At 46.6% G+C, this 13441-nt stretch overlaps 1 protein-coding gene across 1 annotated transcript in view; it reads left to right on the top strand.

Annotated features, from left to right (window-relative positions):
• Positions 1-7587, top strand: part of kat6a (K(lysine) acetyltransferase 6A) — a 112056-nt gene extending 104469 nt beyond the window's left edge. The window contains exons 17-18 of the mRNA XM_042344563.1: positions 4765-6349; positions 6473-7587. Coding sequence (XP_042200497.1) covers positions 4765-6349; positions 6473-7382 — 2495 coding nt within the window. The 3' untranslated portion in view covers positions 7383-7587. The remainder of the gene's footprint in view (positions 1-4764; positions 6350-6472) is intronic.
• Positions 7588-13441: the final 5854 nt, after the last annotated feature.

The raw sequence follows: 13441 nt of genomic DNA, 5'->3' as shown, positions 1-13441 counted from the left end.
GGCTAGCAATGCGGTTTTAGCTGGTTATCCTCCAGTAATTACCCCACAACGCAGACTTTGGGCTTCCTTCAAGCCTTGGCCAACCTATAATAATAATAATAATCCTTGCATTATATATCGCGCTTTTCACGTCGGGAGGACGTCCCAAAGCGCTTCACAGAATATACTGTAAAGTGAATTGACTGTATGTTTGTGGGCGAACGCGGCAGCCAATTGCGCACAGCAATGTCCCACAAACAGTCGTAGATTGAAAATGACCAATTTATTATTGTTTTTGGTTTTGGAGGGATTATTATTAGGCTCTGTGTGGGTAAGGAAACTTGCCCAAGGTTTCACCCTCTGCCTGGAATTGAACTCAGGTCTCTCACTTCCAAAGCGAGTGCTCTAACCACTGAGCTACAGGACTCCACCTGCGCCTAATACTTCCGGAATTAAGTAAGCAGGATCCCTCTAGGGAGAAAGAGAGAGAGAGAGAGAGCGCATTCCATTCCAACAATCTATCTCTGGGGTTTCCATGTGTAGATGGGATGCGTGGAATTCTCAGTTTGGTCTGGAAACTCTTAAGCAACAGTGATGGGTTTCCGCGTGTGTCAGATACATGGTTGACCAAAAAAAAAAGGCTTGTTGAAATCACCAATCTTTCCGGCCATTACAGCACCTCATAGCCTACCTTGGTTGAGAATGAAAGCTAGGTAACCTGCTCGCTGCGCTTTGAGAAGTATTGATGCTGCTCACTACTAGCTGGTGCAAGAGTTACCTTGTTCCATAAAGATTGCAGTTCAGAACAGACACGGTGAACCAAATAGTTTTGCTCCGGTGCTGTAAAATTTCTGTGGTTCTCTATGGGGATAGCAGCAGAAGCAGCGAGTCCCAAAGGAAACTGGTGGTATGAGCAGGTGTTGTATACCTCAGTAAAGGGTGGATTGTGAACAGACTTGGATCTTGGTGATTGAGAGGATCAGATCTTCCCTCTGAGTCTTGTAGTGTGGAGTCCTGTAGCTCAGTGATTAGAGCACTCGCCTTGCAAGCAAGAGGACCCAGGTTCAATTCCTGGGCAGGGCGAAACGTTAGGCAAGTTTCCTTACTCCACACAGACATACACACACACACTGTTTACCAGCAGTCAGTAGTAATCCGTTTGCTAGTCGATTGGCGGATCACTTTCCGGGCGGTAATAATCCCTTAAAAAAAAGTCTCAATTGGGACTGTTTGCGGGACACTGCTGTGCACATTTGGCTGCCGCATTTCTCCCACAAAAGACACACTCGAAGATGTGATAGGGCGCTATATCAACTGCAATGATTATTATTATTGCCTCAGTTTAGGCTGGATTGTGAACTCACTCGCAGCTTGACGATTGAGAGGATCTGTTCTCGTCTCTCGTTGCCCAAACTGAGGCAGACCAGTTAGCTCGTGGCTGTGACTCACGAGTATATTTTAGCCTCTGATCGACGCTTACCAGTACGCGTGTCGTGCCGAGTGCAGCAAAGCTCGCACTTCGGGGACGTGGAACCAAACGTCAACCTGTCAATTCATGACCAAAGAGTTGGAGACGAAGATACCTGAGACACATCCAAGGTCATATAGATGGCTGGCTGGGCTCACAGATCACATTCCAAGAGTCCAAATATAGAAAGAATGGAAACGGAAGTCAGCAGTGTTGCCTGTGAGGAGAGATGAGCTAAACCAGCTCCTCATATTGCAGAAACCCATTGTTGGCATGTTTCCTGGTGACACCTGGAGATCTTAGAATCATAGAATATTAGAGCACAGAAGGAGGCCATGCAGCCCATCGCGCCCGTGCTAGCCAATCTGTCCCACTCCCCCGCTCTTTCCCCATAGCCCTGCAAATTTGTCTTTTTTAAGTACCTATCTAATTTTCTTTTGAAAGGTGTTATTGAATCTGTTTCCAGCGCCCATTCAGGCAGTGCAATCCAGACCTTACATCTTAAAGCATTGACTTAAACCCCTGCATTTAGGAAACTCTGGATCAAAGGGAAGAGTTGTCCACCATCTATCTAGCTTGTCAATTCAGCAACAACAACAATTTCACACAGGGCAGTGTCCTAGAGTGCTTGACAGTGGCGGAGCATGACTCCAAGCCGGTGAGAGGGGAGTGTGGACCATAGGCACAGCCTTCTTAGGGGAAGGTCTTCAGGCGCGACAGACGATGGGGAGGGATGAGACAAGGCGGGTACAGAGGAAGAGTTTTGAAGCGAAGTGTTTGAAATTACGCTCACCGATGCACAAGGAACAAGGAGGAGGCTGGAGAACCGATGTAATGGGGAATTAAAAGAATTCAACACATTCTTTTAAATAACTTAATCAGAACACTCTTAAACCTCGTCAACTCTAGGGGTATAACCCAAGCCTTTCCTAATAGCTAAGCCCCTTCATCCCAGGTATTGGTGACACGGTATGATAATAATAATAATCCTTGCATTTGATGTATAGCGCCTTATCACATCTTCGAGACGTCTCAACACTTTTCACAGAATATAGTATAAAGTGAAATCATTGTATGTTTTGTGGGCGAAACGCAGCTGCCAATTGCACACAATTGGCTCACAAACAATTGTAGATTGAGTGGCCAAATTATTATTATTTTATTTATTTTTTGGAAGGGATTATTACCCACGTAAAAGTGGGGCTACTGCTATTTTTGATCTATATAAATGACTTGGACTTGGGTATAGGTACAATTTCCACGTTTGCAGATGATACTAAGCTGGAAAAGTAGTAAACAGTGAGGAGGATAGCAGCAGACTGCAAGAGGACATAGACAGACTGGTAACATGGGCCGACACGGGGCAGATGAAGTTTAATGTGGAGAAGTGCGAAGTATAGCATTTTGGGAGGAAGAATGAGGAGAGGCAACTTAAGCTGATGGGACAAACTTAAGGGGGTGAAGGAACAGAGATACCAGGGGGCTCATATAAATAATAATAATAATAATATTAGAAGGTAGATAATAATAATAAATCTTAGAAGGTGGCAGGACAGGAAGATAAAGCTGTTAAAATCACAGACAGGATACGAGGCTTTATAAATAGGGGCATAGAATACAAAAGTCCGGAAGTTATGATGAACCTTTATATAAAACACTGGTTAGGCCTCAGCGAGAGACTATATTCAGTTCAGGGCCCTGCACTTCAAGGCATTGGAGAAGGTGCAAAGGAGATTTCCCAGGATGGTACCAGGAATGAGGGGCTTCAGTTATCAGGAGAGGTAGAGAAGCGAGGATTATTCTCCTTGGAGCAGAGAAGGTTAAGAGGAGACTTAATAGAAGTTTTCAAAATTATGAGGGGATTCGACAGGGTGAACAGGAGAAACTATTCCCACTGGCGATTGGGTGGGTTGGTAACCCAAGGGCACCGATTTATAATAGGTGTTAAAAGAAACAGAGGGGAGGGAAGGAGAAACGTTTTCACACAACGAGTTGTTGGGATCTGGAATGCATTGCATGAAAGGCCGGTGGGAACCGATTCGATAATAGCTTTTAAGAGAAAAGTAGATAATTATTTGGGGGGACAAGTTTGCAGAGCTATGGGGAGAGAGCGGGGGAGTGGGGTTGATCAGGGCTATGGGGAGAGAGCGGGGGAGTGGGGTTGATCAGGGCTATGGGGAGAGAGCGGGGGAGTGGGGTTGATTAGGACTATGGGGAGGGAACGGGGGAGTGGGGTTGATCAGGGCTGTGGGAGAGAGCGGGGGAGTGGGGTTGAATTAGAAGCTCTTTTCAAAGAGCCGACACAGACACGATGGGCCGAATGGCCTCCTTTTGTTCTGTATAACTCTATGACTATCACATCATTGAGACATCTCAAAGCGCTTTACAGAATATATTGTAAAATGAATTACAGTCGTGGATTGGGGGACCAAACCTTTTTTATTTTGAAGGAATTATTACCTCCGGAAAAGTGATCCACAAATCGACTAATAATCAAGTTCCTATTAACTGCGAGGTAAACAGTCATGGATTGAGTGACCAATTTTTTTATATAAATAATAATTTTGCTTAATCTTGGCTAGCAACTCACTTTGGAGGACAAACTCCAAGGCGAGGATTTGTGGCTCTGTGGGTATCTGACGCACAGTGTGCTTCTGATCTCACACTCCGAGACTTAGAAATTAGGTTGTGCTGCGAAGCTGTTTGTGTAAACACCAAATTATTGCCTCAATTATTTAGAGACAGACCGCTTTGCCAGCAGCATCAGTATAAAAAAANTCATAAAATAATGATGATACGCTTTGCCCGATTACGTCTGTTAAATGTTTAAGGCGGAATATTTTAATTTGAGAATTTAAAATTTGAGAAAATTTAATTTGAGAAACTTGCCACAGGCAAAACGTTGGGCAAGTTTCCTTACTCGCACACATGCTTCTGTTTATCTAGCAGTAAGCAGGAACCCGCTTGTTAGTTGATTGCCGGATCGATTTTCCGGGGTAATAATCCCTCAGTAAAAGATATAATGATAAGAATTTGGTCACATCAATCAGTGACTGTTTGTGGGACACTGCTGTGCGCAATTGGCTGCTGGGTTTCGCCCACAAAAAACACAGTCAATTCACTTTACAGTATATTCTCTGAAGCACTTTGAGACGTCTCAAAGAAGTGATAAGGCGTTATATCAAATGCAAGGATTATTAATATTTTATATAGCTACTTTGTCTCATGTATTTGAGATGTTTCTCCCCTTCAGACAGATTTTCGGTAGAGGCATTCAAGGATGTTTAGTTAAAAAAATACTGTTGATTGTTTTGCAGGGCCAGACACCCTCGAAGGGTTAAACAACGTGAGGAAAACCAATGGCAAAGACTTGCCTTCTGTGCCCAAATCCCCACCAGTGATACTGAAGCGTAAAAGAGGGTGGCCCAAAGGTGTGAAGCGGGGAACGATCAAGTGGAAGAGAAAACCGGGCAGGAAACCGGGGTTTAAGCTCACCCGAGCCACCACGCCCGCGGAGAGCGCAGGTTCAACTGGGGCCATCCCAACCCCCAAACCAGGACGTCCCAACCGCAGCGAGGAAAGGAGGATCCTGGCCAGCGCAGAGAAGATGGCCGTCCTTCCCGTCGTTTCCTCATACAAGAAGGAGGAGGGAGTTGAGGAGGAGGAGGATGTGGAGGAGGCAGTGCGGGGCGAGGCGCAGAGGACTGCCAGCGTCTCACACAGTCCTGCCCCGAAAGTGGAGGAGCGCGAGGCTGAGGGCGAGGAGAGAGCGGGAGCTGGAGCGGGAGTGGGCGAAAGGGAGGGGCACACGGATGAGGAGCAGGAGCACGAGGAGGAGGAGGAGGAAGAGGCCAACCAGAACGAGGACCACGACGCTGACGATGAAGACGAAAGTCACCTGGACGCGGAGGACAAGAAGGGCGAAGAGTGCGCGAAGGAGAGCGTCAAGGAGGAGTCCCCAGCACAGGGAGAAGAGGAAGAAACTTTTTTAGAGGTGAGCGCGGCCGATAAAAACGCCGAGAGCGAAGCCGTTTTGGAGCCCGACTCGGAGGAAGAGCGCGCCAACGACACGTCGCTGGACTCCGAGCCCGTCCCCGCTTCAGACGAAGACCGGGCGGACGAGCAGGAGAACAAGGAGACGTTGATACCGGAGTTCAAGGAGGAGGAGGAAGAGGAGGAGGAGGAGGAAGAGGAGGACATCTCGCACAGCGAACTGGATCTGGAAACCGTTCAGGCCGTGCAGTCGCTGACGCAGGAGACGAGCGGCGAGCAGGATGGCACCTACCAAGACTGCGCAGAGACACTGGAGGCTTGTCAGAACCTCCAGAGCTATAACCAGGCGGAGGAGAGCCCACAGATCACCATGGTGGACGACTGTCAGCAATCAGAACACAACAGCCCCATCTCCTCGGTCCAGTCTCACCCCAGCCAGTCGGTACGATCGGTCAGCAGTCCCAGCTTACCTCCACTGGACGGTGGCTACACCCAGATCAGCCCCGAGCAGGGCTCCCTCTCCGCCCCCTCCATGCAGAACATGGAGACCAGCCCCATGATGGATGTGCCCTCGGTCTCTGACCATTCCCAGCAGGTGGTGGACAGTGGCTTCAGTGACCTGGGAAGCATCGAAAGCACGACGGAGAACTACGAGAACCCCAGCAGCTACGACTCTACCATGGGGGGCAGTATCTGCGGCAACAACGCCTCTCAGACCAGCTGCTCGTACGGGGGCCTGGCGGCTTCCAGCAGCCTGACCCAGAACAGTTGCGTGGTGACCCAGCAGATGGCCAGCATGAGCAGCAGCTGTAGCCTCATGCAGCAAAGCAACGTTCCTCCCGCCCCCAACTGCAGCATGAAATCGCCGCAGAGCTGTGCGATCGACAGACCACCCAGCAACCAGCAGCAGCCGCCACCACCCCCGCCTCAACAGCAAGCCCAGCAGCAACAACAGCAGCAACAACAGCCCCCACCCCAGCAGCAACCCCAACAACAGCAGCAACAACAACAGCCCCAACAGCAACAGCAGTCGCTGTCCCAGTGCAGCATGAACAACAGCTTTACGCCAGCCCCCATGACCCTGATGGAGATCCCAGAGGCTGCCAACGCCAGTGGCATGAGCCTGTACGAGAGGATGGGTCAGGGAGACTTCAGCGCAGGTGGCTACCCGCAGTCAGCCAATTTCAGCCTGGCCCGGCTCCAGCAACTCACCAACACCATCATGGACCATCATGCGATGCCTTACAGTCACTCCGCCGCAGTGACTTCCTATGCAACCAGCGTCTCTCTGTCCAACTCGGGCCTGGCTCAGCTGGCCTCGTCACCCCATGCTCTGGCCGGGACCCCCCAAGCACAAGCCACCATGACTCCTCCTCCCAACCTGGCCTCGCCCTCTATGAACCTGGCCTCGCCCCTCCTGCAGTGTAACATGCCAGCCGGGAACCTGGGGATTCCGCACACACAGAGGCTGCAGGGCCAGATGCCCGGCAAAGGCCACATCTCCAACCGCTCCAAGTCCGCCCCTCTGCCCGCGGCCACAGCAGCCCACCAGCAACAGATCTACGGACGTAATACCACCACCGCCCTGGCACAGCGGGCACTCACCGTCCAGCGGGGCATGAACATGGGCGTGAATCTCATGCCCGCCCCCACCTACAACGTCAACTCCATGAACATGAACACGCTGAATGCCATGAACAGCTACCGGGTCAGCCAGCCTATGATGAACAGCGGTTACCACGGGAACGCAGCCTACATGAACCAAACAGCCCAGTACCCTATGCAGATGCAAATGGGCATGATGGGCAGCCAGGCGTATGGGCAGCAACAATTGCAGTCTACCCCTCACAGTAACATGATGTACTCAGCCCCCTCGCATCACAGTTACATGAACGCCGGTATGCCCAAGCAATCAATAAACGGTCCTTACATGAGGAGATGAAGGACACAGTCACCTGTCGCCACAGCCACACCACGAGTGAACTGTTTATACTGACGAGAGTCGAGGAAAATTTCAATTAAAAGCGATCGCGGTAGACATAGGAATTTCAAGAACTGCTTTAGGGCCAACGTTGGGAGAGCCTTGGCCTTAATTTCCCAGCCAAGAGACACAGCGAGCGAGAGAGAGAGAGAGAGAGAGAGAGAGAGAGAAAAATCAACAAAGGAAAGCAAGAAAGAAATTTTTTTAAAAAAAAATTCTGCAACAGAATTCAATAAGAGAAAAGAAATGGTTTGAGGAACCATGCACAAAAAATCTTTTAACTAAAAGAAGCCTTACTTAAAAATGAACTGTGTAGAAATGAAACTATCTGCTTTTTATATTTTTAATTTTTTTAATCTTTTCAGTTGTGTGTGCGTGTGTGTGTGTGTGTGTGTGTGTGCAGTCCACATTTTTTTTATATAGAGTCCATAGATATGCTACCCCCGAGAGCTAGGACTGAATCACGTCTCTCCCCTCTGTTGACTTTGGCCACAGGGAGGAAAGGACGCACTTATCTCAGACTCTGCCACCTTGGTGATATTGTTGAGGTGTGGCTGTATTTATTGATCTCACTGTATACACGTGCCAGTAGGTGAAAAAACAATGCTTTCGCGCTTGTGGACTTTGGCACTTAATGCTAAGGTCTTCCCCTTTTCTTACTTACTTAACCCACCCCAGTCGGTATCGAGTTAGCCTCTGGCATCGCATGCAACAAGCCCCAAGAGCATCTCCATGTATGTTAAGACTTATGTTTTTTTTCCAAACATTGCTTCTTGTGTCACTGCAAAGTCATTTCACTCGTAACTCCTTTTTATTTTTTTATGGGAAAAATCGACAGTATTCGTTCTGGCACTTTCGAAGGGACAGCCCAGTGGGTCCTGAAACATTTTTTTTGTGTTTTAAAAAAAAACGAGAGAAAAAGAGAAAGAGAGAGAGGCTTTACATCGTTTCATTCTGAAATCACTTTTTTTTATTAAAAAAAATGACTCCTGGCAAATCGATTGGTTTGGTCAGACTTTGTATATTTGGTTCCCTATAAGGGTATTTATCGGTGAGAAAAGACTGAACTCCAATACGTTTTTTTTCTTTTCCCCACAATCTTGGGCAGCTAAGGTTGCTTCCAGACTTTCAATGTGGACTTGCTCACTGCACGGCTTGGCTGTAAAGCTCAGGTGCCAACACCTTTCCCACAGGAGGACCTGTGTTTTTTTTACCTCTGGTCCAGGGGCAACAAGGAAGGAAGGAATGAACGAATAGTCTTTGCCACTGGCTCTCAGCAGCTTTTAAAAGCCCGCAGTACAGAGAGAGAGAGAGCTTCATCCATCATTCCCCAAAGTCTATCGGATTGTGAGCGTAGAAACCAGCGGTGTGCGGTCGTTGCACTTCTGAGCTTAGCTGAGTCGAGGTATGTCTATTAGGAGCAAGTATTAAGCCTTTACATTGAAACTCCACATGTGCCACCTGAGAGAGAGAGCGAGAGAGAGCATGAAGGAAGGAGTAACCTTCCCATATTTCAGTCATGTTGTGCTGAATTTGAAAGGGTTGACAGACGAGGAGGGTTGGCTGAGTGGATGGGTGGGGAGGAGGGGATTAGAAGGCAGCGAAGTGCGGGGCCGGACAGAAAGGTTGGCGACGCAATAGGAACCTCATCCCCCACCCTACCCCCTCAAACATGAAGAGAGCAGTGTCAGGTAGGTGTAAGTGCAGGTGGGGGTGTGGGGGGTCTGGGGCTCGGGGGGAATGCAGAAAGTGGAGTGTGGCCGATTCACAATGTGCAGCAACAATAACACTCCCCACCTCATAACATCACCCCCTCCTCCCCCCCCCCCACCCAGCGTCTTCCAATAAAGGTACACCTATGATGGTTACATGGGGATGGGGTACAGATTATAATCAGTGAAAGAATTGTGCCACCTATTATTGGTAGCCTCCCGCCTTTCAACACCCCACTCCCCCCAATTGGATCCCTGTAGCTCAGTGGTTAGAGCACTCACCTCTCAAGCAAGAGGTCCTGGGTTTGATTCCCAGGCAGGGCGAAACTTTGGGCAAGTTTCCTTACTCCATACACACCTCTGTTTACCAGCAGTAAGTAGGAACCTGTTTGTTAGTCGATTGGCGGGTCACTTTTCCGGGGGTAATAATCCTTCCAACCAAAAATAATAATAATTTGGTCACTCAATCCATGACTGTATTTGGGGACGCTGCTGTGCACAATTGGCTGCCGCGTTTTGCCCACAAAATACACAGTCAATTCCCTTTACAGTGTATCCTGTGAAGCGCTTTGAGACGTCTCGAAGACGTGATAAGGCACTGTATCAAATGCAAGGATTATTATTATTCACATCGCTGGTACAAAGTCCATGGAAAACCCACTCCACACTTCTGGGCTGGCCTTCAAGTGTGTATGTTGGAATGCTGTTGATAGGGAGAGGAGGGGAGAGAGAGGGGGTGTGTGGGGGAGATGTCTTTTTTTAAAAAAAAAACAGTTTCATCCGAGAGCACCAGATATACTAAAATAAAACACAACCGTGTTTGTTTGTTTTCTTCCCCTTTTCATTGTTTTCTGGTGTGTTTTTTTGATCGTTTTTCATCCGATCAGGCAAGGCAGCTTCCCTTTTATGAAAGCAAAGCAAAGCTTGCTCAATTTTGACTTTAGAATTATTATAGAAAATGTTTTTCTATATTAAAAAAAACAATGAATTTATCCTACATGATATTGGTACTTGTCATTTTTCCACTTGTGTTAAGTAAGAGGTATTTTTTAGCAGGTAAACTTGGGTAATCTTAACTGAAACTCACTGTTAGTGATTATCAGATGCCTTTAAAAGAACTCACCTTTCATTCCATCTCTAGAGTTTTTTCTATCTTTGTTGTAGAATATCGAAGCTATTTTAAGAAAATAAAATTCTCCAGACTTATAGCGTGTGTGAATAATAGACCTCCTCCTGCCTCCAAACCGCATGTAAAAAGCTGAATATTCATGTCTGTTTATATTGCTTTTTTTTTGTAGCCTTGGTACTTGTACATGGTGACTGTAAACTAGGAGAAGGGAACGGTCGGACTCTGTGTGCGTGTTCAATACTAGACACGCAGCCCTTCCATCTTTCTTCCCCCTTGTATGTAATATCACTTCTTTCTAGCAAGTACTTTCAAAGACCTCTGTACATTTAACATAAATAAATTATGTTGAGCCATTTTGGATGTCTTGTCTTTTGCGAATGTAGGACTGTATTTCCTGATGAAGTATATTCATTCTACCGAATAGGAGAGAACTATTAGTCTCTGTTTTTTTTGCCTTCAAATTTTGAAATGCTTCTGTACTTATCTGTACCTCAACTCCAATTACCCGCCTTTGCCCCATATCCCTCGATACCCTGACCTAGCAGAAATCTTTTTGGGGATTTAAGCAGCACTTTGTGGCACCAGGGATTGAAAACGCACTCGCCTCACAAGCGAGAGGACCTGGATTTGATTCCGAGTCAGGGCAAAACATTACGCAAATTTCCTTACTCCATTTCCTTACTCCATGTTTACGTAGTGGTAAGTAGGACCCCTGGTGTTAGTCGATTAAAGAAAGCTTTACCGGGAAAATAATCCCTTAATAAAAAAATTGGTTAGTCAATCCACGACTGCACAATTGGCTGCCGCATGTCTCCCACAAAATATACAGTCAATTCACTTTACAGTATATTCTATGAAACGCTTTGAGACGTCTCAAAGGTTTTTTTTCTATCTATAGATCGTATGATCTGCATCTCAACTCCAAATTAAAAAAATGAGCCAAATTAAAAAGTCTCAGAGTTACAGAACTCCTTGTTTCATGAAATAGTTCTGCAGTACATGTGCTGAATCTGAAATTATATAATGATAACCCTTGCATTGGATATAACGCCTTATCATGCCTTCGAGATGTCTCAAAGTGCTTCGCGGGATATATTGCAAAGAGAATTGACTGTATTGTGGGCGAAACTCAACAGCCAATTGCACCCAGCAGTGTCCCACAAACAGTCGTGGATTGAGTGACCAAATTATTGTTCTTTATTTTTGAAGGGATTATTACCCCCGGAAAAGCGATCCCCCAATCAACTAACAACCGGGTTCCTAATTACTGCTCGGTAAACAGAAGCGTGTGGAGTAAGGAAAGATCTGGTTTGCTCACTGGCGAGCTCACTAACCACTGAACTACAGGACACCTCTCTAAACGCTCGGTTGCAAGTGATCATCCCATTATTAAAGGTTTTAAGTTTTTAATTCTTCAAAGAAATAGAATAAGTTGCTGATTAGATTAAGTGAGTCGTTGCCCCTCTACTCACCCTCATTTTTCAAATGTGTAGCGTAATCACCGTGCAGAGCCAGAGGGTCTGGACTTCAGCATTGTCATTGCTTTGCCCCAAGAGACCGCAGCATGTTCAAGGTAAGCACATTATTGTGGCTGGTGGGTCTTAAAATGGAGCAGTTTTCTTATCGAGAGTGTAAGAAAGCCAGCTTGTCTGTGGAAGTGTTGAATTGCCAATTGGAGTCCTGTAGTGTAGTGGTTAGAGCACTCGCAAGCGAGAGGACCCAATTCAATTCCCGGTGGGGTGGGGGGGGCGAAACCTTAGCCAAGTTTCCTTACTGCACACGCACACACACACACACACACGCCTCTGTTGACTTAGCAGTAAGTAGGAACTCGGTTCTTAGTCGATTGGCGGATCGTTTTCTGGGTGTAATAATCTCTTCAAAATAAATAAATAATAATAATGATCTGGTCGCTCAATGCACGACTGTATGTGGGACTTTGCTGTGCCACGTTTCATCCAGAAAATACACAGACAATCCACTTTACAGTATATTCGGTGAAGTGCTTTTGACAAGTCTCATCAACGTGATAAGGTGCTATGTCAAATGCAAGAATTATTATTATTATTATTATTTTTGCTAATAAACCCAGGCCCTGCTTGCTCTTCAGGTGGATGTTAAAGATACTGTGGCAGTATTATTTTAAAAAATTCTGGCTTTGTCCCAACCAAGAATTGTCTAGCCAAATTGCTATGGGTGAGACCATGAACTGAGTGTCTAATTTGGCTGCAACATTTGCTGCAAAAACTATTGCTACTTATAATAATAATAATAATACTTGCATTTGATACAGCGCTTTATCGTGTCTTCAATGCGTCTCAAAGCGCTTCACAGAATATACTGTAAAGTGAATTGACGGTGAGTGCTCTAACTAACGAGGAGTTATGAGGAATTTGGAGGTGATAAATAGCTATATTAAAAAAGATGCACATTGTTTACTGCTGCCCAGTTTTGCCCATTGCTCCAAATACTGATACTCCGCCTTGTGTGTTTGAGTTCTGGTTTCATCATCCTGAACATTGTGCAAATGGTGTGTGACATCTCAAAGTAGCCTGAACCACTAAGAATAGCTGCCATGATTCAGCCGCTGCTCAGTCAGCTAAAGTTGGTTTATTGCTGAAGGGGCCACATTTTGGTCAAAATTTGAACAGTTTACTCAGCAATCCCCACCCTGTCTACTGATGTCCGCAGCAGTGTTCAAGGCCACAGCAGAGTGGAAAAGGGCACAAGGTCCTAGCGGTAACGTCAGTGAGCTGATGTCCTTTTTTACCTTCTCATCAGAGCTTGAGTTGCTCCTCGTGCCTTGAGGAGCCCGGGCGGTGTTTGGATCAGTCTAAGCCGGTGGAGGGGGTTCCAACCTTTTGGCTGCTAAGAGACGGATGATAATAAATGATAATAATCCTGGCATTTGATATAGCGCCTTATCACGTCTTCGAGACGTCTCAAAGCGCTTCACAGGATACACTGTAAAGTGAATTGACTATATTTTGTAGGAGATGCACAGCAGCCATTTGTGCACAGCAGCGTCCCCACGAGCAGTCGATTGAGTCACCAAATTTATTTTTTTGAAGGAAAAGCGATCCAGGAAACTTGGGAATCAAACCCAGGTCCTCTCGCTTGCGAGGCGAGCGCTCTTAACCACTGATCTCCAGGACTCCCTGCCCTACATCAGAAATTGT

This window comes from Callorhinchus milii, unplaced genomic scaffold (assembly GCF_018977255.1).
Source record: "Callorhinchus milii isolate IMCB2004 unplaced genomic scaffold, IMCB_Cmil_1.0 Scaffold28, whole genome shotgun sequence".
NCBI classification, from domain to species: Eukaryota; Metazoa; Chordata; class Chondrichthyes; order Chimaeriformes; family Callorhinchidae; genus Callorhinchus; species Callorhinchus milii.
This window is presented reverse-complemented; position numbering and strand designations above follow the sequence as displayed.